This window comes from Danio rerio, chromosome 21 (genome assembly GCF_049306965.1).
Source record: "Danio rerio strain Tuebingen ecotype United States chromosome 21, GRCz12tu, whole genome shotgun sequence".
Taxonomy (NCBI): domain Eukaryota; kingdom Metazoa; phylum Chordata; class Actinopteri; order Cypriniformes; family Danionidae; genus Danio; species Danio rerio.
Window position 1 is genome coordinate 1,917,501 of NC_133196.1, and position 25,000 is coordinate 1,942,500.

General features: G+C 37.6%; 1 protein-coding gene across 27 annotated transcripts in view; it reads left to right on the forward strand.

Moving 5' to 3' along the window:
• tcf4 (transcription factor 4) overlaps positions 1 to 20,962 on the forward strand; it is a 327,237-nt gene extending 306,275 nt beyond the window's left edge. For 14 of the 27 annotated variants that reach the window (XM_073935620.1, XM_073935626.1, XM_073935621.1 and 11 more), the window contains 5 exons: positions 6,475 to 6,598; positions 12,613 to 12,760; positions 15,226 to 15,455; positions 15,678 to 15,810; positions 20,627 to 20,962. In XM_073935620.1, coding sequence (XP_073791721.1) covers positions 6,475 to 6,598; positions 12,613 to 12,760; positions 15,226 to 15,455; positions 15,678 to 15,810; positions 20,627 to 20,675 — 684 coding nt within the window. In that variant the 3' untranslated portion in view covers positions 20,676 to 20,962. Of the gene's footprint in view, positions 1 to 6,474; positions 6,645 to 6,743; positions 7,338 to 12,612; positions 12,761 to 15,225; positions 15,456 to 15,677; positions 15,836 to 20,626 lie in introns of those variants that run through there. The other 13 variants (XM_073935630.1, XM_073935632.1, XM_073935633.1 and 10 more) reach the window with 3 other exon arrangements.
• Positions 20,963 to 25,000: the final 4,038 nt, after the last annotated feature.

Genomic DNA, 25,000 nt, shown 5'->3' on the forward strand with positions numbered 1-25,000 from the left:
TTTATATCCATTTTTATTTATTATTTCAGCAGTATTTAAGCTTTTGACCATAAGGTCTTCAGTGTTTGATGTGTTTAAAGCGAGTTTCCATCTTTCCGACCCGCTGACCCGGCTTCCTGACCCCTATGACCCCTCAGTGACCCCTGTGACCTCTTCATTTCCAGGTCTCTAAGTACAGTATTGTGTTAAAGGAACTTTATGATGGAAAACAGTGATGTCTCTCTGGGTTTCTCTGCAGGATGTTCAGGCTTTTGTTTTAATCAGAGCCTTTTATTTTTAGGACTAATAACTCTGTCACCCCATTGTTTGGGTTTTTGATGGATGAATATTTTTATTTGGCCTGTTAACCTTCAAATCACACCATTAAAGACATAACTATGAATTAAAATTATAATGCCCATTAATAAGGGATTGATTTGATTTTGAAGTCACTAAAAATATACTTGTCACTTGTCAACATTGTACATAAATTAAACACAAATTAAAAATAAAATAAATAAATAGTTTTTTCGGTCTAGTCCCTTTACTTATCAAGGGTCGCCAACATTGGAATGAACCGCCAACTATTCCAGCATATGTTTTACACAGCAGATGCCCTTCCAGCCGTCCATACACACCGTTCGAGTCCCAGCTGGGTCAGTTGGCATTTCCGTGTGGAGTTTGCATGTTCTCCCCATGTTGGCGTGGGTTTCCTCCGGATGCTCTGGTTTCCCCCACACACATGCGCTATAGGGGAATTGATTAACTAAATAGGCCATAGTGTATGAGTGAGTGTGAATGAGTGTGTATGGGTGTTTTCCAGGACTGGGTTGCATCTCTAAAGGCATCTGCAGTGTAAAACATACAGTATGCTGGAATAGTTGGCGGTTCATTCCACTGTGGCGACCTCTAAAATATAAGGGACTAAGCTGAAGAAAAATGAATGAACTAATGAAAACAAACAAGACAGAGACTCTCATCAGCGGTTTGAGTTTGTGTGTAGAAATGAAGGCATTTAATTCAGCAGGAAACAATTTGTGCGCCGGCTTTGAAGGCTCTCTGTGAATTTGGCCTGTTTTTTAGTAATTTAGAGGAATTTGGTAAAAGCAGGTCTGGATTTCTCATCTGTCACAAAGTCCTGGACCACCCTGGAGTAACCTCCGCAGAGACTTTTGCTCAGAAATCACGTAAAAGAGTCACATTCTGAGCTATATTTTAGCGTGTGTGTGTGTGTGTGTGTGTTTGTGTGTGTGTGTGTGTGTGTGTGTGTGTGTTTGTGTGTGTGTGTGTGTGTGTGTGTGTGTGTCTGTGTGTGTGTGTGTGTGTGTGTGTGTGTGTGTGTGTGTGTGTGTGTGTGTGTGTGTGTGTGTGTGATTCTTATTTTAATAATCATTGCCATACATAAACAGCACAGTTTTGCTGCTGAAACTCAAATGAGCCGGTTTTGATTGGATGGAGTCATCCTGTTTTGACTATTTTTTTGTAGTGACACATTTTTGTTTGGGAGTTCTGAATTCGCAAGCTCTCATAAATGAAAATAAAGAGCGAGCCTCCTCCATTCAGCCTCTTTACTTTACTTTTACTCTTTACTCCTTTACTTTGGTGGAGTGAGGAAACGGTGGAAACTCACTCCACTGAACACATCCATTAGCCCACATATTTAATATCCTTTATTCAACGCAAAGATTTGTGTCAAAACTATTTCTAAATTCAGTTCTGATCTCCAGCAAAGGAATAAATGAACAATAATAACAAAAACTGAGTTATCTCCAAACACACGTCCTGTTCTTATGCTGATGCAGACGTCTCCAAAACCCCACAGCTGGACACATCTACACTTGTGTTTATTAAAGCAAATATAAATCTGCATATAATGAATAATACTGCTAATAATAATCACATTATACAGATGCAGATCGTCATCAATAAACTGAAAAAGCCCCCCGAGGTGAAGAAGGCATGGAGGCAGTGCTGTTTATATTGATGTAGAAAATCATCATTTCTGGATCATTTTAATCCTTTAATTGTTTTCATCTGTAAATATATTTGTGTGTTGCTGATCATCCTGTGTGTATTCAGCAGTGTGTAAGTGTTTGGACCAGCATAGGTGCATAACTACTGCATCTTCTGGACTTTAGAGCAGCTTTTAATAGGGTATGTGTCGAGCTAGTGTTCCTATACTGATGAACTTCCGGTGGCCTGTTATTGTGAATTTTTTTCCATTTTATACGGTTCCTTTTACAGCATGGATGTTGTAATGTAATAAAAATACATTCAGTTAAATAAACTTTGGCGTTCATTTAGTTGCTCAAGCGTAAAACGAGACAAAAAGCCGTTTACTCACACACACCCGTCAGAATCAGCAGGCTAGAGCAGAAGCTCCATTGAATATACTGGAGTAAAAGAAATGCTCATATTATAAAGACATGGCGGGGGAAATGTAATGTAATGCAGAGCTTCTTGTACAATCTGAGACCCACTTTATATCAGACATCACTGTGGAGATCGCTGATTTTTAAAGAAAACAGACCTTAAATGCGCCGGTTTTTGCATTGGCATACAGTTCACCGGAAGCGCTTAACCTAGCTTACTGACAAATTAAAAGTCCTATTAGCATGCTTCGGCATATACCCTATTGGTTAATGGTGCTGTTGGTTTATTTCAGTTCCTCAAAATAGCAACGCTCCAACAATGCGCCTTAACACACCTCCTTTATAGACCAGCACGCACATGAGTCCACAGAGTGGAGCAAATGAATTCACTATGTAAACAATGTGACGCAAAACATATAAATTACAGTTGCGCTGGTCTGAAAACAGCAACAAATCATGCCAAGCACGTCTTGCACCTTATTGTGCCGGGTGTATGATAGAGCCCATAATGTTGTTGTTATTTGGGAGTTTTGTGTATAATTCTTATTCGATTAATCATTATCTGACCATAAAGAGAACAATTTAGCTGCTGAAAGTCTGAAAAAGACTTGAGTATGTAAATGACGCCTGTTTTGATTGGATGAAATCATCAGTGTGGGCGGTCATATGCTAATGAGCTCATTGTTGTGATGTCATAGTTGTGTTGTTTTCTAACACGTGCTGTTTTGGCTGTTTAGTGTGTTGCTATCTAGACATGTAGAAACCTATTTGATTTGTGCGTGCGTGTGTGTGTGTGTGTGGAATTTCAGACTGAACCATTTTACATTTGTGCATATTCTGTGTGTGTATGAGCATTTGTGTATTTTATGTGTGTGTGTGCATTTTGTGTGTGTGTGCATTTTGTATGTGTGCACTTTCTGTGCGTGTGTGTGTTTTTTCTTTGTGTGTGTGTGTGTGTGTGTGTGTGTGCGTATGTGTGTGCGTATGTGTGTGTATCTGTGTGTTTTCAGACTAAATCATTTCAAATGTGTGCAGTTTTTGTGTCTTTATGTGTGTTTGTGTGAGCATTTTCAGTGTGTGTGTGTGTGTGTGTGTGTGTGTGTGTGTGTGTGTGTGTGTGTGTGTGTGTGTGGTTGCGTATGTGTGTGCGTATGTGTGTGCGTATGTGTGTGTATCTGTGTGTTTTCAGACTAAATCATTTCAAATGTGTGCAGTTTCTGTGTCTTTATGTGTGTTTGTGTGAGCATTTTCAGTGTGTGTGTGTGTGTGTGTGTGTGTGTGTGTGTGTGTGTGTGTGTGTGTGTGTGTGTGCCTGTGCTTGTGTGTGTGCTAAAAACTGCTGTCAGTAGGACGTCTGGTCTTCATCTCTCTCCTCACACAGACACACACACACACACACACACACACACACACACAGCTCTCTGTGGCTGATAAACAGCATCAGTCTTTAAGGTCTCTGTTAACGAATAACCTCTAATTAACTGCGAGCCTGCAGGAGCTCCAGCAGAACCAGTTTCCCACAAATGAACATCCCATAATCCTTCACTATGAAACACCATCGAGGACAAAAGCAGATGCTTAGCAGAATGTCCAGGCTGACTGTCACAGAAAACAGCATAGTGATAATTAATATTAGGGCACCGGTGTTCATTTGGTTTCTTTGGCTTAGTCACTTTATTAATCAGGGGTCGCCACAGCGGAATGCACCGCCAACTTATCCAGCATATGTTTTAGGCAGTGGATGCCCTTCCAGCTGCAACCCATCACTGGGAAACACCCATACACACTTATTCATACACATATAATTCCACTATAGTGCTTGTGTTTAGATTTTGGGGGAAACCAGAGCACCCGGAGAAAACCCATGCCAACTGACCCAGCCGAGGCTCAAACCAGCGATCTTCTTGCTGTGAGGCGATCGTGCTACCCACCAAAAATGAAAGTTTAATGGACTTCAGCAAAATATCAAACTCAGATGTCAATCTCATCCAGCACTGCTGTTGTTTTCCAATATAAAAGCGTATTAAACACACACTGTTATCCACATCCAGACGACACACACACACACACACACACACACACTCTCCTCGGCTTTCCCTGATATTTGCAGGGATGCGCAGCGAGACAAAGGCGTCTTCATGGGATTAAGCAGAATTACAGCAGAGACTCAGATTGTGTCCCTAAAACAAAACCAGACTCACACGAGTGCCAGATCCGCGGTCCTGCTGGATGTGTGTGTGTGTGTGTGTGTGTGTGTGTGTGTGTGTGTGTGTGTGTGTGTGTGTGTGTGTGTGTGTATTATCCTGGGAATTTGGGAGCCCACAATTAAGCATATGGGCATTAAGATAATTGTCAGTTGTGTTGGCGAACGTGATGGCAGACAGATGGATCAGACTCGCCGCACGGCATCATGGGACATTACTTTGGATTTTACCTGCCTGAATAAATTCACAGGGTTTTTCGGTAGAGAGAGAGAGAGAGAGAGAGAGAGAGAGAGAGAGAGACTATATAAATGGATCATAGAATGTTGATTGTTAAAAATATATGACATATTGATATGTGGATATGTTAAATATTATTATTATTATTGGTTGTTTTTGTTATTACAATTTATTATTATTACTATGATTCTTATTATTATTTAATTATTATTTATTATTATTGTTATTATTATTATTATTATTATTATTATTATTATTTATTGTTATTTTAATTTATTATTCTTACTATTATTATTATTATTATTATTATTATTGGTTGTTTTTGTTATTATAATTTATTATTATTACTATGATGATTATTATTATTATTTAATTATTATTTATTATTATTGTTATAGTTTGCTATTATTTATTATTTTTATTATTATTATTATTATTTATTGTTATTTTAATTTATTATTATTATTATTATTTATTGTTATTATTATTAATATGTATTGTTGTTGTTGTTTTCTAAAATGCTGATTGCTAAAAATACAGTTTATTATTATTATTATTATTATTATTATGAAAATAATTAATATAATAATAATAATAATAAGAAGAAGAAGAATTAAAAATTACATGAACTGTGTCTATTTGAGTTGTATTTAATCATTTTTTCTCACTTTCATTAATTTAAAATTATTCATTAATATATTTTTTTATTATTATTTATTAATTAACTTTTTCTTTCCATTTTTGTCCATGTTTTGCCTTCTTTAAAGTCTTGACTCTTGACACTAAATATAAATAATAAGACAATATTGTACATGTTCTGAAAATGTTTTGTGGAAAATAGACAGATAAAATGTGCAGGAGATAATGCTATGCTGCATTCGTCAGAAACAGTACTGTAGTGGAAAAATGTGCTCGATCTCAACAAACATCTTCATTCATTTTTTTCAGCTTAGTCCCTTTATTCATCAGGGGTCGCCACAGCGGAATGAACCGCCAACTATTCCAGCATATGTTTTACGCAGCGAATGTCCTTCCAGCTGCAACCCAGTACTGGGAAACATCCATACACACTCATTTACACACACACACACTCATACACTACGGCCAATTTAGCTTACCCAGTTCACCTGTACCACATGTGTTTGAACTGTGGGGGAAACCGGAGCACCAAGAGGAAACCCACGTTAACACGGGGAGAACATGCAAACTCCACACAGAAATGACAACTGACCCAGCCGGGACTCGAACCAGCGACCATGTTGTTTTCACACTTTTGAAATGATTTGCTCTATGTATGTTATTGTAGTGAGGGTTGATTTTGTCTCGGTCAACACATCTGCACTTTCTCACTGGACCTGCTGTTCTTCTCTTATAAGACGCCCCTTTGTGTCGGTGTGTCTCCTCTGCACCACTCGAACCTGTGTATTTCTATAATCTATATTTTAACAGTGGCTACAGTCTTATGATAGTATAGTGATTTACATAATAAAAGTCCCTCTATATGCATCAGAAAAGTGCGAGCAGTGTGTGTGTGTGTGTATGTGTGTGGTGAAGGTGAATGGCGCCCTCTGATGGTCATTAACATCATAGACTGAATGCATTCACATGCGTGTTTTTTCTAAGTATTTCTCTCTTTCTCTCTATGTGTGTGTGTGTGTGTGTGTGCGCGTGCGTGTGCGTAGGTTGGCCATCGTGAGGAGGCTCTGAGAAGCGGACACTCCATCGTGTCCAATCAGGTTCCTGGATCACAACTCTCTGTGCAGGCGGCAACTTCCCCTGATCTCAGCCAGAGTGACCCGTACAGAGGTGACACACACATACACAGAGAGACACACACACTATACACATGTATGCACACACACACACACACACACTATACATATGTTTACACACATTATACACATGTACACACACATATATGTTCATACTGTATATACACATGTATGCACAGACACACACACACACACACACACACTATACATATGTTTACACACATTATACACATGTACACACACATATATGTTCATACTGTATATACACATGCATACACACACACACACACACATACACTTTCATACTGTATATACACATACACATGTATACACACACACATACACTGTGTACACTCTCTCACACACATATATTCTCACTATACATGTATACACACACACACAGAAACACACACACACAAACACACACTTATATACACAAACACACACACTCAAACACACACTCCATTACACTAACATAAAACACACTCATACGCGCACACAAAAAGAAACATACACACTCATATACACACACACACACCCCAACACACACATTCATACACACACACAACCATACAAACAAACATTTAATTACACACGGAAACATGCACACAAACACAAAGACACACACACACACACACTTAAATACACAAACACACACACACACACACACACACACTCAGACACACACTCCATTGCACTAACATAAAACATACACACTCATATACACACACACACACACACACACACACACACACACACACACACACATATATATATATATACATGCATATACACAAACACAAAACATACAATCATACAAAGACAAAAACACACACACACTCGCATATACACACACAAACACACATTCATACACAGACACCATCACATAAATGCACACAATCGTACACACAAGCATTTACAAACACAAAGACACACACACACACACAAACACTCATACACACAGAGCGAGAGAGAGAGAAACACACACACACACACACACACACACGTATATACACTAAAACACACAGACACACACACTCAGACACACATTTACACTAACATAAAACACACTCATACTTGCACACAAACAGAAACGTGCACACTCATATACACACACCCAAACCCACATTCATACATACACACACACACTCACATAAATGCACACAATCATACACACAAACACATACACACTAACATTTACGTACACGCAGGAACATGCACACAAACACAAAGACACATACACACACACACACACACACATATATACATGCATACATATATACACATATACACTAACACAAAACAAACACACAAACACACTCATATACAGACACCCAAACAGACACTCATATACACACTCACTCACACACACACACACACGCTCATATACACGCACATAAACGCACACAAACTCACACACAATCATGTACGCACACCAAAACACAAACATACTCACACACGTTCATGTTACCAAGAGAAGGCCGTCTCTCTATACTGGCCAAGAGGGGAGCAAGGTTACACACGCATGCACATAAACACACACTCACACACAGACACACACACACTCAGGCTGGCATCATCGGAGCGGGCACTCTGCCAGTCTCCCTCCCGTCTCCATCTGCCGCCATTTTAGAGCATCTTCACAACACAGATTCACACGCTCACACACAACATGGACACACACACACACACACACACACCACTGCATGATTAAACACATTTTAAACACCATCACCAATGCTGCTTATATAAATCTGACATCTCTACAAGGAATTTTGCACAGTAAATGTGGTGATGTGTATATGTTTCACATTGTTAATAATCATACATGTGTCTTCGTCATCCTCGTCCTCATATCTGACTGATTTCTGAAGGATTGTGTGGATGAAACCGGAGTGATGATGCTGAAAAATATACAATATTCACCATGATGATGATTTCCCTTTAATAAATGCAGCATTAGTGAGCTGAAGACACTTTCATACATATTTTAAAGCATTATTGATTCATTTATTATATTTGTTTATGTATTTTTTTTTATTTGTAAGGCATTTTAAGTTTTATATATATATTATTTTTTATTTATTAGACTCTTTTGTGACGCTGATTTAGTTAAAAATAATTCATTCGTTTTCTTTTTGGCTTAAAGTCCCTTTATTAATCTAGGGTCGCCACACTTATCCAGCATGTGTTTTATGCAGTGGATGCCCTTCCAGCTGCCACGCAGTTAACATGTATTTTATCATTTTTAATTAGTGTTTTTTTTTTTTTTAATTTTTTTTTTTATTAATTTTATTTTATTTTTTACTTGTTTTAATATATATTTATTTTTTCTATATGTTTTCTATTAATATTTTCCAAAGGTTTAATTGTTTAGGGAAGTAGTTTATTAGAATGTCTTTAGAAAATATATTTTATAAATAATTAGAGTAATTATTTATAATAATTTAATATTTTCTGTCTTGACTCTTTTTGTCAGTTTTGTAGATTATTTACTTAAACTTTTTTTTTTTTCAAATTTAATGCATTTTCAACACAATATTTATTTCTTTGTTTATTTATTTTAGTTTATATTTTAATAAACTTTTTTAATTTAAAAATGCATTTGAATATTTTTACTGTATTACTTATTTATTTATTTATTAAAATTTTTATTTTAATTTACTTTTTAAAATTTAACAATGCATTTAAAGGTTTTTTATAAGTAATAAATAATAAATAAGTAAATAACTATTATAGTGAAAAATCTTTAAATGCATTGTTAAATTTGAAAAAGTAAATAAAAATAAAAACTAAAATAAATAATTAAATAAATATTATAGTGAAAAAATCTTAAAATGCATTGTTACATTCGAAAAAGTAAAAACAAATTTTAAAAAATTATAGTAATTTTTTTAATGTGCTATAAAATTTGAAAAAAGTCAATAAAACTAAAATAAATAAATAAATAAATAATACAGTAAAAAAAAACTTTAAATGCATTGTTAAAAATAAAATTTTAATTAAAAATAAATTATTATATATTACAGTCAAATATAATTTTTTTATTTACATTTTCAAGTTTAACAATGCATTTTAAGAACAAGAACTTTTTTGACTATAATATTTATTTATTTATTTTTAGTTTTATTTACTGTTTTAAATTTAACTATGTTTTTAAAGATTTTTTTAATTATATTATTTCTTTCTTGATTTATTTCTTTAAGTTCTTATTTTTAATTACTTTTTTAAATTTAACAATGTACTTTTATATTATTTCTTTATTTATTTGTTTTAGTTTAAATTTTTATTTACTTTTTCAAATTTAACAGTGCGTTTTAAGATTTGTTTACTGTCTTATTTATTTATTTATTTTTATTTACTTATTTAAATTTAGCAATGCATTTTAAAAATTACCATAATATTTATTTATCTATTTATTTATTTAATCATTTATTTATTTATTTTAGTTTTCATTTTTATCTACTTTTTCAAATGTAAAAATGCATTTTAAGATTTTTTAGTACAATATTTATTTATTTTATTTTTATTTACTTTTTTCATTTAATGATGCATTTTAAACTTGAATTGTTTTTGTTTGACTCTATTAAAATAAATATTTTATTGTATTTTATTTTTCATTTAGATGTTCCAAAGTGTAAAAATGTGTTTAATACGCACATTTTTGTGATTGTGTGTGTGTTTCTGCATGTCAGACAGTGTGTTAATCCTGCATCTGCTAGTCACACACACTTGCGCACACACACACACACACACACACACACACACACTCACTAATGTGAGAACAATAATGAGTGTGTGAAACCATGCGCTGTTTTTCAGATATGAATATGTAAAAGGAAATTGTATTTGACCCAGGAAGTGATGCGTAAAAACCGCAGGCTCTCCATCGAGCTGTTGGCAAAGGCTTGAGTCTGTGTTAAACTCTGCCAAACAGTTAATGAGGTGCTGAATGCTGTAAAATATGAAGAAGAAGATGATAAATAACAGCTCTTCAGATCACACACATCATTATTTATGAACGCCGTCCAGAAGGATTTCATCATCACACACTTTTCATCCCATTGGAGCTCTTTTACTCATTTACCACGTTAATAATCAGTAGGAAAACTAGTGTTATTGCTGCTTTACCTGACAGAAGTCTTGTCGTTGACGCCAGTTGTAAGAGCATCAAATAATAACTTGACTTCTAGTTGATCATTTAAAGTGTCAGAAGGTGGATTTCTCTGCTGAATCATCTGTTGATCTGCATCCCAATCATCACCAATACTGCAGCATGGAGCCAATATTCTCACAGAAATCAGTCAAGTTTGGTGAAGGAGAAATCATGGTTTGGGGTTCATTCAGTATGGGGGCGTGCGAGAGATCTGCAACATCAACAGCCTGAGGTATCAAGACTGCTGCCCATTACATTACAAACTACAGGAGAGGGACAATTCTCCAGCAGGATAGCGCTCCTGCTCATACTTCAGCCTCCACATCAAAGCTCCTGAAAGCAGAGATCAAGGTGCTCCAGGACTGGCCAGCCCAGTCACCAGACATGAACATTATTGAGCTGATGATGGAGGAGGTGTTGAAGATGAACACAAAGACTCTTGATGAACTCTGGGATCCTGCTGAAGGCTTTCTTCTTCATTCCAGATGACTTTATTAATCAGTGATGTGAGTCATGTCAGAGATGTATGGATGCAGTCCTCCAAGCTCATGATGGAGTCAGACACAATATTCATTCTGTCTCCACTGCAGCAGGACTTTATATTCTATACTGGACATTATTTCTGTTCAGTGATGAGACTTTAGTCTAAGCAGAGTCAGAGCTTACTGTCCTCATCAAATCAGTCAACATCAAGACATGATCAGATTTTATTGTGCTCAAATAAGCAAAATCTGGAGGCCTTTGGCTTTTATATAAGACACTTCTGATTCCAAATGATCAACTAGAAGTCAAGTTAATATTTGGTCTTCCTAAAACATGAATAGGCACAAGAGTTTTGTCAGGTGTATATTTCTTAAATTTGACAAAGTAATGCATTTTGTCATTTATAAAAACAATACAACCTTAACAATTTGTAACTGGATTTGAGATGGTGATAAAATAAAAATAACAAAATAAATATTACAAATAAAATAAATAATAAAAAAATAAAATAAAAAAATTAAAATAAAATAAATAATAAAAATAAATAATAAAAATAAAATAAATAATAAAAATAAAATGAATGATGAAAATAAAAATAGTAAAAAATAAAGTAAATATTAAAAAATGAAAATAAAAAATGTAATAAATAATAAAATTAAAATTATTATAAAAATAAAATATTATTAACAATAAAAAATAAATAATAAAAAATTTATAAATGGTAAAAAATAAAATAAATAATAAAGATAAAATAAATGATAAAAATTAAAACTAATAATAGTTAAATAAATAATAAAAAGTTAATAAAAATAAAATAAATAATAAAATAAAATTAATAATAAGAATAAAATAAATAATACAAATTAAATAAAAATTAAATAAATAACACAAATTAAATAAAAAATTAAATAAATAATAAAATATTTTTGCTCAATTTATTAATATTTTACTTATAATACCCGCAGTAATGATCAGAGAACCTATAGTCTAAATTCTAGGAACACAATGTCATTGCAGTTACAAATAAAATAAATAAAGTCCAAACACATGCGCTACAGATAAATTGATGAACTAAATTGGCCGTAGTGTGAGTGTGTGTGTGAATGAGTGTGTATGGGTGTTTCCCAGTACTGGGTTGCAGCTGGAAGGGCATCGGCTGTGTAAAACATATGCTGGAATAGTTGGCGGCTCATTCCTCTGTGACGACCTCTGATCAATAAAGGGACTAAGCCGAAATCAAAATGAATGAAGGAGGTTAATAAAGATTTCACAGGGGATGTGGCTAATAATTACACACTCGCAGCCTTATAATAATAATCTTCATCACACAGTCGCTGATTTTTGGACTCTAAAACAAACTGAAGTGTCATAATCAGTGATGTCTTTCCTCATATGGTGTGTGTTTTCAGCTCTGTCGGCGGGTCTGCAGGGTCAAAGCACGTCGTCTGTGAGCTCCGACATTAAATCTGAAGATGAAGGAGACGAAAACCTGCAGGACAGCAAATCCCTGGACAAGAAGGACGACCTGGACAGCAAAGACCTCAAAGGTTTAGAGAGGTAATAACTCACATGATATATGAGCAATATCACACGAGTAGCAGTGCGATATGGCTTTATATCAGAACTGGTGGGAGGCGTGTGTTGGCATGAGGCTGCAGGCCGAGTGTCTTAGTGCCCCCACCAGTGCCGATATATAGCCATATCGCACTGCTACTCGTGTGATATTGCGTTTATACAACAGTTTGACGGCGTAATTGTGTATATAAAAACAAAATCAAACATGGAGAGCTTTAAAAAACCTTTTGTATGAGGAACTACTTTCTTCCGCGTTGAGTTCAAATCATAAGCTGACAGTTAAACAGCTGAGCAAGCATCTTTTACACTTTAGATGTGTAGTGTCTGCTTTCTGCTGGCTGTATGTGGGCGGAGTAATACACAAAGGGTAAAGAGGCTGTACGGGTGCTGATATTACTTAATATATCAGCCAATCAGATTCGAGAACCAGACAGAACTGTTGTATAAACTGTTGTATAAAGATATATATATATATATAGAGAGAGAGAGAGAGAGAGAGAGAGAGAGAGAGAGAGAGTATTATGTGTTCAGCCTGTCTGTGAGCTTATAATGTGTTTACATTGTCTTATGAACACACACACACACACACACATACATACATACATACTCTCACAAACAAAACACACATACACACACTCACATACTCTCTCACACAAAACACACACATGCACAAACAAATGCACACATACACAAATACACATATGCACACTCACACACACCCCACTCACACTCTCTTTTTTACACCCCCCCACACTCACACTCACAAACACACAAAAAATACCCTCAAACACACACACACACATACACAAATATATACACAAACACACACACACACAAATTCACTCACACATACAAACATACACAAATATGTACACAAACACACACATACAAACCCACTCACATATACATACACACACTTACACATGTATACACAAACACACACACATACCCTCTCACACAAAAACCACACACACCTACTCACACACAAAACATACACATACACAAACAAATGCACACACATTTACACAAACACATACACACACACAAACTCTTTCTCACACAACAAACACACACACTTACACAAAACACACACGTACGCAAACAAATGCACACACATTCACACGAACACACACACATACACAAACTCTTTCTCACACAAAACAAACACACACACACATACACACAACTCTGTCTCACACATAAAACGCACACACTTACTTACACAAAACACACACACACATACACAAACAAATGCATACACATTCACACAAATACACACACATACACAAACTCTTTCTCACACAAAAAATACACACACTCACACAAAACACACACACACATACACAAACAAATGCATACACATTCACACAAATACACACACATACACACACATACACAAACTCTTTCTCACACAAAAAACACACACTTACTCACACAAAACACACACACACATACACAAACAAATGCATACACATTCACACAAATACACACACACACATACACAAACTCTTTCTCACACAAAAAAACACACACTTACTCACACAAAACACACACACACATACACAAACAAATGCATACACATTCACACAAATACACACACATACACACACATACACAAACTCTTTCTCACACAACAAACACACACTCACACAAAACACACACACACATACACAAACAAATGCATACACATTCACACAAATACACACACATACACACACATACACAAACTCTTTCTCACACAAAAACACACACTTACTCACACAAAACACACACACACATACACAAACAAATGCATACACATTCACACAAATACACACACATACACACACATGCACAAACTCTTTCTCACACAAAAAACAAACACACATACACAAACAAATGCACACACATTCACACAAATACACACACATACACAAACACACACACATACATAAACGAATACACACACAAACACTCACGCGAACACACACAAACACAAACTTCCACAAACACACTGACAAACATACACACACACATACACAAATATATACACAAACACATACACACGAACCCACTCACACATTCTGTACATACACACACACACATACTCTCTCACACAAAAAAACACACCCACTTTCTCACACTCAAACATACACACACACATTCACACACAAATGCGCACATACACATGCACAAAAACAAACAAACATGCAAACACACACACAAACAGCTACACGCACATGCACACACACAAACACACACAAATCCACTTACACCTACACACACTCTCTCTCTATTTCTCATACACACCAAACAAACACACACACACACACACAATCTCTCACACACATGCACACTCTCTTCTTACACACACACTCTCACACACACACACACACACACACACACATTGTCTCTCAAACTCTCTCTCTCACACACACACTCTCTATCTCTCTATCTCTGTCCTTCAGTGCTAATGATGACGAGGACCTGACGCCGGAGCAGAAGCTGGAGCGGGAGAAGGAGCGCCGCATGGCCAATAATGCGCGCGAGCGTCTGCGTGTGCGCGACATCAACGAGGCCTTCAAGGAGCTGGGCCGCATGTGTCAGCTGCACCTCAAGAGCGACAAGCCGCAGACCAAACTGCTGATCCTGCATCAGGCTGTCGCCGTGATACTCAGCCTGGAGCAGCAGGTCCGAGGTCAGTCACACACACACACACATATATAGCATTATATAATAACAAATATGGCGAACACTCTTTGTTTATGAGTGGAGCCTTTAAAATGAAATTAGCTGTGTAATGCTGTAATGGCACTTTTTCTCCATGTGAGGGCGCTGTATGAGCTACAGATTAATATAAGAGCTCAGTCCTGCTGTGTGTTCAGTGAATCAGCACTGTGTGTGTGTGTTTCTCCTGCAGAGCGCAATCTGAACCCGAAGGCGGCGTGTCTGAAGCGGCGGGAGGAGGAGAAGGTGTCGTCAGACGGTGCTCCGCTCTCATTGGCCGCCGCTCACCATGCAATGGGCGAGGCGTCCAATCCCATGGGACAAATGTAAAGAGCCACACCCCCGTAAATGGTCAGAAGATTTCACTCTACACTGATCTGCTGTTCTACATGTCCCATGATACGGTTCACTACTAACAATCACTCGTTTGGGCACAACCGACTCAAGTGATGCACAATTCCTTCATTGGGCTCATGCCACACTGTTTACCTCATTCAACTACACTGGGAAAAGTGGTAACTTGAATCAACAAACTGATTTAATCCTTAAACTTTAGCTGGCTTTTTGCCCCCCCCCCCCCCCCCCCCTTGTGGCTCCACCCACATTTCCACCTAAAACCCCGCCCACATGAACTGCATTTTTTTCGTCATTAGAAAGTGTGCCTACTGATGTGGCTCCACCCATGGCTCCGCCCACAATTCCACTAATTGTTCCGCCTACATGAACTGTATGGCTTATGTAATCATGTCTACTGCTTTGGCTCCGCCCACACATCAAAATATATCTTCCCCCAAATGAACTGTATGACTTTATGTAATTAGAAAACAATCAAAAACTCCGCCCACATGAACTTTATGGTTTTATGTAATAAGAAGGTGTGTCTGCCAGTGTGGTCCCACACATCACTCCACCCAAACTTCCACGTATAGCTCCGCCCACATTTCCACCTAAAACCCCTCCCACATGAACTGTATTTTTTTTGTCATTAGAAAGTGTGCCCACTGATGTGGCTTTACCCATGGCTACGCCTACAGTTCCACTAATTGCTTCGCCTACATGTACTGAATGGCTTATGTAATCATGTCCACTGACTCCACCCATGACTCCGCCCACACCTTAAAATATAGCTTCTCCCAAATGAACTGTATGGCTTTACGTAATTAGAAAATATTTTATGTAATAGGTGTACACATACATAACTGTATGGGTTATGTAATCATGTTCACTGGTTTGGCTCCGCCCACACATCAAAATATATCTTCCCCCAAATGAACTGTATGGCTTTATGTAATTAGAAAACAATAAAGAACTCCGCCCACATAAACTTTATGGTTTTATGTAATTAGAAGGTGTGTCCGCCAATGTGGTCCCACACATGACTCCACCCAAATGATGAGGCGACAACCACGACTCCACCCACACTTCCACAATAGTTCTGCCCCATGTGAACTATATTTGAATACAATTAGAAAATGTGTCTACTGATGTGTTCACACTCATGACTTCCACCTAAAACTCCGCCCACATGAACTGTATGCTTTTATGTAATTAGAAAGGGTGTCCACCAATGTGTCCACACCCATGACTCCGCCCACACTTCCACCTATAACTCAGCCCACATGAACTGTATGTCTTTATGTAATTAGAAAGTGTCCACTGTGACCACACCCATGACTCCACCCACCCTTCCACCTACAGCTCCGCCCCACGTCAACTATTGTTGTACATATTTAGAGAGCGTCCACTAATGTGGCCACACCCATGACTCTGCCCACACTTCACCTATAACTCCGCCCACATAAGCTGTATGTCTTTATGTAATTAGAAAGTGTGTCCACAGATGTGGCCGCACCCATGACTCCACCCACTTTTTCATCAGCCTACAGCTCCGCCCCATGTCAATCGCATGGCTTTATGTCAATAGAAGGTGGGACCACATAAAGTAGCCCCACCCACATTGCTACAGTGGCTCCGCCCACATTTCCACCTGCCTTTTACACATTATTCTGCATCGTATAATACAAATTAGTTTTGCATAAATTTACATATTAAACCACATTCCTGATTTACCATTTTTCCCAGTGTACAACATCAACAAACTAAAAGTGTGGCATCAAAAACAAAAACAAAACAAGAATCTTGAACTTATAACAATGGGTGCATTTTAACAACAGATTGGCCGTAAGTGTTGGTTCTAACATGTGTACATATAGATATTGATCTCGTACTAATATGCTACATATTCTAAATTCTCTAAATAAGCAGTTATATTAAATTATTATGCAATTTAGAGCATGTACACAATATCACTGACCATTTCATTCACATGTGCTGTTGATGATGATGTTGATGAGGATCATTCTTCATGCTGTCTAATTGAATTGTTAGTGGTTTGTTTATTGCTGGTTTGATGTGAAATCTGAAAAGTGCAATGTTCACGTTGCATTATTTATGGGTGTGAACAGAAACATGCAGTTCCAAAGGTGGATGTTCTGGCTGTAAACGCCGGTAATGCGCAGCTAATGAGTTTACAACTTATAATTACGGTGGAATTGAAGGTGTGAATGAAGCTCGGTTCATTCATCCTCATATTCATTTGCATGTTTAATGATGGAGGGTAAAAAAGCACACTCTGTGATGTTTTTAAGGATCCCACATGAGAGGTGTTTTCATATTAGCATCAGTCTTGTCAGTGTCAGATTATACAATCACACAAAATATGAACAATTCAACAGGTTCAGCGTGTTTTTCACACCAAAATCAGTTATTTTTTGTCATTTTATTTGTAGAGCGGCATGGTGGCTCAGTGATTAGCACTGTGCTTCTCAGCTTTGTGTGTTTTGCTATAAAATCATGTTAATAAATAAATTATTGATATTTTTACTATTACACAAGAGAAAATTTTGAGGAAAAAATGTGCTTAAGCAGCCTGAAAATAAAGACTTATATTTGTTTTATTAAACAAATACTAAATTGAGTAAATATATTTGACTTATTAAAGTGTTTTTTATTTTTAATTGTGCACATTTTATTATAAAATACACTCACCAGCCATTTTATTAGGTACATCCTACTTAGGTTAGACCCCATTTTGCCATCAGAACTGTTTTAATCCTTCGTGGCATAGATTCAACAAGGTACTGGAAATATGAACATTTCCAAAATACCAGTAGATCAGCAGTTTCCGACTGAGTGTACTAGCTGGCCACTTTATTAGGTACACCTCTCTAACTGCTCGTTAACACAAGTTTATAACCAGCCAATCACATGGCAGCAACTCAATGCATTTAGGCAAGTAGACATGGTCAAGAGGCATGGTTGTTAGTGACAGACGGGCTGCTATGAGTATTTCAGAAACTGCTGATCTACTGGGATTTTTATGCACAATCATCTCTAGAATTTAGAAACGCAGAAGAAAATATCCAGTGAGCGGCAGTTCTGTGGGCGCAAATGCCTTGTTGATGAGGCCAGAGGTCAGAGGAGAATGGCCAGACTGGTTCCAGCTGATAGAAAGGCGACAGTAACTCAAATAAGCACTCGCTACAACCGAGCTCTGCAGAAGAGCATCTCTGAACACACAACACGTCCAACCTTGAGGCGGATGGGCTACAGCAGCAGAAGACCACACCGGGTGCCGCTCCTGTCAGCTAAGAACAGGAAACTGAGGCTACAATTCACACAGACTCACCAAAACTGGACAATAGAAGATTGGAGAAACGTTGCTGCTCTGATGAGTCTCCATTTCTGCTGACACATTCAGATGCTCGGGTCAGAGTTTATCATCAACAACATGAAAGCATGGATCATCCTGCCTTGTATCAGCGGTTCAGGCTGGTGGTGGTGGTGTAATGGTGTGGGGGAGATTTTCTTTGGGTCCATTAGTACCAATTGAGCATCAACGCCACAGCCTACCTGAGTATTGCTGCTGACCATGTCCATCCCTTTATGAGCACAGTGTCTCCATCTTCTGATGGCTACTTCCAGCAGGATAACGCAGCATGTCATAAAGCGTGAATCATCTCAGACTGGTTTCTTGAACAAGACAATGAGTTCACTGTACTCAAACGGCCTCCACAGTCACCAGAGCTCAATCCAATAGAGCAGCTTTGGGATGTGGTGGAACGGGAGATTGGCATCATGGATGTGCAGCCGACAAATCTGCAGCAACTGTGTGATGCTATCATGTCAATATGGAGCAAAATCTCTGAGGAATATTTCCAGTATCTTGTTGAATCTACGCCAAGAAGGATTTAGGCAGTTCTGAAGGCAAGCCCGGTACTAGTAAGGTGTACCTAATAAAGTGGCCGGTAAGTGTTTAATAAAACAAGTCAGAAACATTGTAAATATAAAACTAATCCAAAAATAGCACTGACACTATTTTAGTAAATAACAGATACTTTCAATTCTTTAAAAGATACTGCATGACTAATATCACACACTGAGAAAAGTGATGCATTGCATTTACTATGTTTTATTAAGGTGAGTGGCTGCAAACAATTGATATGGGCTGAGTTTGATCATTACTGCATTTAATTTGTCTGTATAAATTCGGCCCAGAGCGATACGGTGGCGCAGTAGGTAGTGCTGTCACCTCACAGCAAGAAGGTTGCTAGTTCGAGCGTCGGCTGGGTCAGTTGACGTTTCTGTGTGGAGTTTGCATGTTCTCCCTGCGTTCGTGTGGGTGTCCTCCGGGTGCTCCGGTTTTCCCCACAGTCCAAAGACATGCACAGGTGAATATGGTCCGTAGTGTATGAGTGTGTGTGTGTGTGTGTGTGAATGAGTGTGTGTGGATGTTTTCCAGAGATGGGTTGCGGCTGGAAGGCCATTCGCTGCGTAAAAATATGCTGGATAAGTTGGCGGTTCATGCCACTGTGGCGACCCCGGATTGATAAAGGGACTAAGCCGACAAGAAAATGAATGAATGAATGAATGAATGAATGAATGAATGAATGAAATTCAACCCATATAAATTGTTTGCATCCACTTACCTTAAAAAATCTAGAGTACATGCAATGAATCAATATTGTCAGTGTAGGAGAGTTTTGAAGCAGCAGAAGAAAATGCAGCAGGAATAAATTGGTTGTTTTTGTGTTGTTTTTGTCCTGTGCATGAACGTTTCTCTCTCTTTGTCCATTTTTGCAGGTCGAAGCTGCCAGAATTCATCAAAATGATGAGCAATCACTTCCTATGACAGCGTCATTTCTGCCCAAACAATCAACCAGTGGACCCGAGCGCCGCTGTCCTGACTGAAGAACACTGTAAATGAGGGAAAATCAGCAGTAAAGCGGCGCCGTACCTTCCTCCAAGCATTCCCTGTTTTTTACGTATACACACACACACATGCACACACACACTCGAGGGTGGATTTCTCCAAACATATCATGGCGTTGGCGTGTGGAGAGCGGATCCTGTAGCTGTGCCTCATGGAAAAAAAAAAAACTGGAAAAAACGCACGCAATAAAGGGACCAGAGTAAGCGCAGAGAGCGTGGAGCGTTTTTCATCAGTCCATCCAGCCCTCCAGACCCCGAAAGATGCAATTTCACCACCAGAAAACTTCAACCGACGTGCCTTTTAGAGCTCATATCATCACCCGACTGGAGGAGTACGGAGCCAGATTAGTCTCAGAAATAATTCACGCAGAAACAACACGAAAAGCACCATGAGTAGCCAAACTCACATGCATGAAGCCAAACTCACGTGAACATTATGTTCATATATATTCACAAAAGCGATTCACGTTCACAAATGCATATCCATAAAATATGCTAAGTGCGCGCATGCTAATTTATTTGTGTAAACTTGAGTTTAAAAGACACCATATGTGAACATGTTTTTCTCCGTCCGCCATGCTGGATAGAGGATTGAAGGTGCAGTGTGTGGGATTGACACCTAGTGGGTGAGCTAGGTATTGCAGTGTAAATTCAAAATATTAGAGAGGATATTATTTTTTAATAGACGGTGCCTCCCATGACTATACAACACTGACAGGTTGCCAGATTGATGACACCAATATGAATGAGCCAAAAGCAAACTAAGTATTCAGGTATTATTATTATTATTATTGTTATTATTATTATTATTATTTTTATTATTATTATTATTATTGTTGTTGTTGTTGTTATTATTATTGTTATTATTATTACTATTAATATTATTATTAATATTAATAACAACAATAATAATAATAATAATAATAATAATCATAATCATAATCATAATCATAATCATAATAATAATGTTATTATATTATTATTATTATTATTATTATTAAAATATTATCAAATAAGTTAAGTCAACTCAAACCATTTGAGGAAACCGATTGCAACAACCCATTTAAGTTCAAAAACTAATCTATATGAGTGCTGTGAACTTATCTAAATTGAAGTAATGAGGTATTTAATTAACTCATTACCTTCAACACTGAGTTCAAAACTCTTTTCAAATGAGTGGAATTAACTTTCAGTCAATTTTGAGTTGACTACACTCAAATGCACTCAGTTAGACAGGTGTACCTAATAAAGTGGCCAATTTTATTTGATAAAGTTGACTGTTAGGCCTCTGCATACATTAAGACAGCCTTTATTTCTTTAAATGAAATACTGAGTTTATCACAATCTGGCAACCTGGGGTGCTGAAATATAATTGGCTAAACAACATGCAATAGGCGGAGTTACAGAGATCAAAGCAGAGATGGACATTCGGAAATGGAACGCACATTCTCAAAGCAGAAAAAAGGACATTAGTATTGTTTTTCAGATAAACAAACATGTTTACTTAGCATGTTAGCAAATATCCGCAAACATATTCTGGTGCTTTTATATGTTAGAAGAGTCAAAAATGTACATACTGCACCTTTAATTGCTTGCATTCTAAATTAGTTCAGATTACGCAAAAGAAAGCATAGTGCAAAGTAACCTCGATTACAGTGGGCTGTGATTGGTTGAATAGTAAGCTCACATCTGGTTGGCTAACCAAAAATCTAAGTCTATTCACATGTTAAAGGCAATTTGCACCTTCATGTATTTTTATCACGTGCACATGAATTGTTTTCGTGAATATAAGCATACATATTTTTGTGCACGTGAATTTAGCTTGGCGGCACGGTGGCTTAGTGGTTAGCACTGTAGCCTCACAACAAGAAAGTTGCTGGTTTGAGTCCCGGCGTGGGTTTCCTCCGGGTGCTCCGGTTTCCCCCACAGTCCAAACACATGCGCTATAGGGGAATTGATTAACTAAATTGACCGTAGAGTATGAGTATGTGTGTGAGAGTGAGTGTGTATGGGTGTTTCCCAGTACTGGGTTGCAGTTGGAAGAGCATACACTGCTTAAAACATATGCTGGAATAGTTGGCGGTTTAATCCGCTGTGGCGACCTCTGATTAAAAAGGGACTAAGCCGACAAGAAAATGAATGAATGAGTTGGCGGTTCATTCCACTGTGGCGCCCCTTGATAAATAAGGGACTAGGCTGAAGGAGAATGAATGAATTATTAAATTTAGTTTCATGCATTTGAATCTGGCTACGCATTATGTTTGTTGTGTGTTTGTGTGAAATGTTTTTGGCACTAATGTAGCTCCATAGCGGAGAACTTTTACCAGAACTCTCTAGGATGCAAAAGTAGGACAAGCGTTAGTCATTAGGTCTATGCAGTCAGGCGTTTTACGGCCTGGAGTTTAAAAAAACAAAAGAAAACAAAAAAAGAAGTCAAAAGTATTTTTTTGGATAAACTGTATTTAATGTACTGTATGGCTGTATATGTAATTAGAAGGTGTGTCCAGCCCCGCCCACAGCCCCGCCCACCTGTCGTTATATTGAGCATTGTATTATAGATATCGGCTTTTACCAATACGGGCTTGTTAGTACAAAATGTGTGGTCGTACGTGTAAAATGGCTTTTCTCTTTTTTTATTATCTCTCTATTCTTTGTCTGTACTGGTTTCTCTGTCACACACACACACACACACGAAGAAAAAACGAACAAAAAAAAAAACAACATAATAGAAAGAAAACTTTTTTGCGAATTTATCGACGCAATTCAAGCGGGAGTCTATTAGAAATCGATATATATAAATGTAGAAATATATACAGTATATAAAGGGAGCGGATCGAGAGACGTCTGGAAGAGACAGAGAGACTCTTTTTTTCGATAACGTCGCGGGACCGAAGGGAAACACGGACTTTTGTAAATTGTATGCAACAAAGTGCGAACTTACCATTATTTTGAAACTGTGTATGTAAAAGTTATATTTTTACATGTAGGCTGTTGTTATTTTGTGTTTAGAAATGCGTTGTATTGGTTTCTTTTATTATTATTATTATTATTATTATTTCTCAAAACAAACAAACAAAACAAAAAAATAAGACCATTGTGTGTTGAAACGTGTCACATTTTAAGAAAATGTAGTGAACAAATGCAAAAAAAAAATCTGTTTATATTTGCGGGAGGATTTCACGTTTTTCTAGCAGTGAGTGGTCCAGCTTTTCATTTATAATTCAGTATTTGTATGTAAATAGAAGTGGCGCGGAGTCAGCGCTAATGTGTGTCAACAATCAGACCTTCATTTGCCTTTTCACTTTTGTAAAACGAAAACAACAAATTGATTGATCTCTAAAACTGCGGCGGCTCTGATTGGACGGTCGCCGTCAGCCCTTACACTCCTCTAATGAATATTCATGCATTTGAATTGAATGTAAAATACATGCTCATTTACATTAGAGTTGCGTATATAATGCATATAGAGTGGCCTCACAGTAAGTACAAGTCCCGGCTGGACCAGTTGGTGTGTGGAGTTTGCATGTTCTCCCTGTGTTGGTGTGGGTTTCCCCCACAAGTCCAAACACATGCGCTATAGGGGAATTGATTGAGTCAGGGGTGTCCAAACTTGCTTCAACACACCTGCAAGGATGTTTCTAGAAAGCCTAGTAAGAGCTTGATTAGCCAGCCCAGGTGTTTCTGATTGGGGTTGGAACTAAACTTTGCAGGACACCGGCCCTCCAGGACTGAGTCTGGACAACCCTGGGTTAAGTAAATTGGCCGTAGTGTGTGTGTGTGTGTGTGTGTGTGTGTGTGTGTGTGTGTGTATGGATGTTTTTCAATACTGGGTTGCAGCTGGAAGGGTATCCGCTGTGTAAAACAAATACTGGAATAGTTGGCGGTTCATTCCGCTGTGGTGACCCCTGATAAATAAGCCACTAAGCCGAAGGAAAATGCAAATTTGTCAACATTGAGTCATAAAAAAAAATAAAAATGTCTTTAAAAGTGAAGTTAATAGCGGAAACCTGTTTGAAAACAGTCATTATTTCTGTTCTTTAACTAAACCGGGCCGAAGCACACTTGTCCCCTTTTCCGTCTCACCCAATGACCCGCACTCACATCGCATTCGGGCCTGAGCACACTTACGTCATCGATGATGCGCTGTTCAATTTAAGAGGCGCTCTCGCTCAGCACAGTGGAGATTTCTTTATTTCGTTAAAAAGTTTTAAGTCGTTTGAGATGCAGAGACACACAGTCAAATAT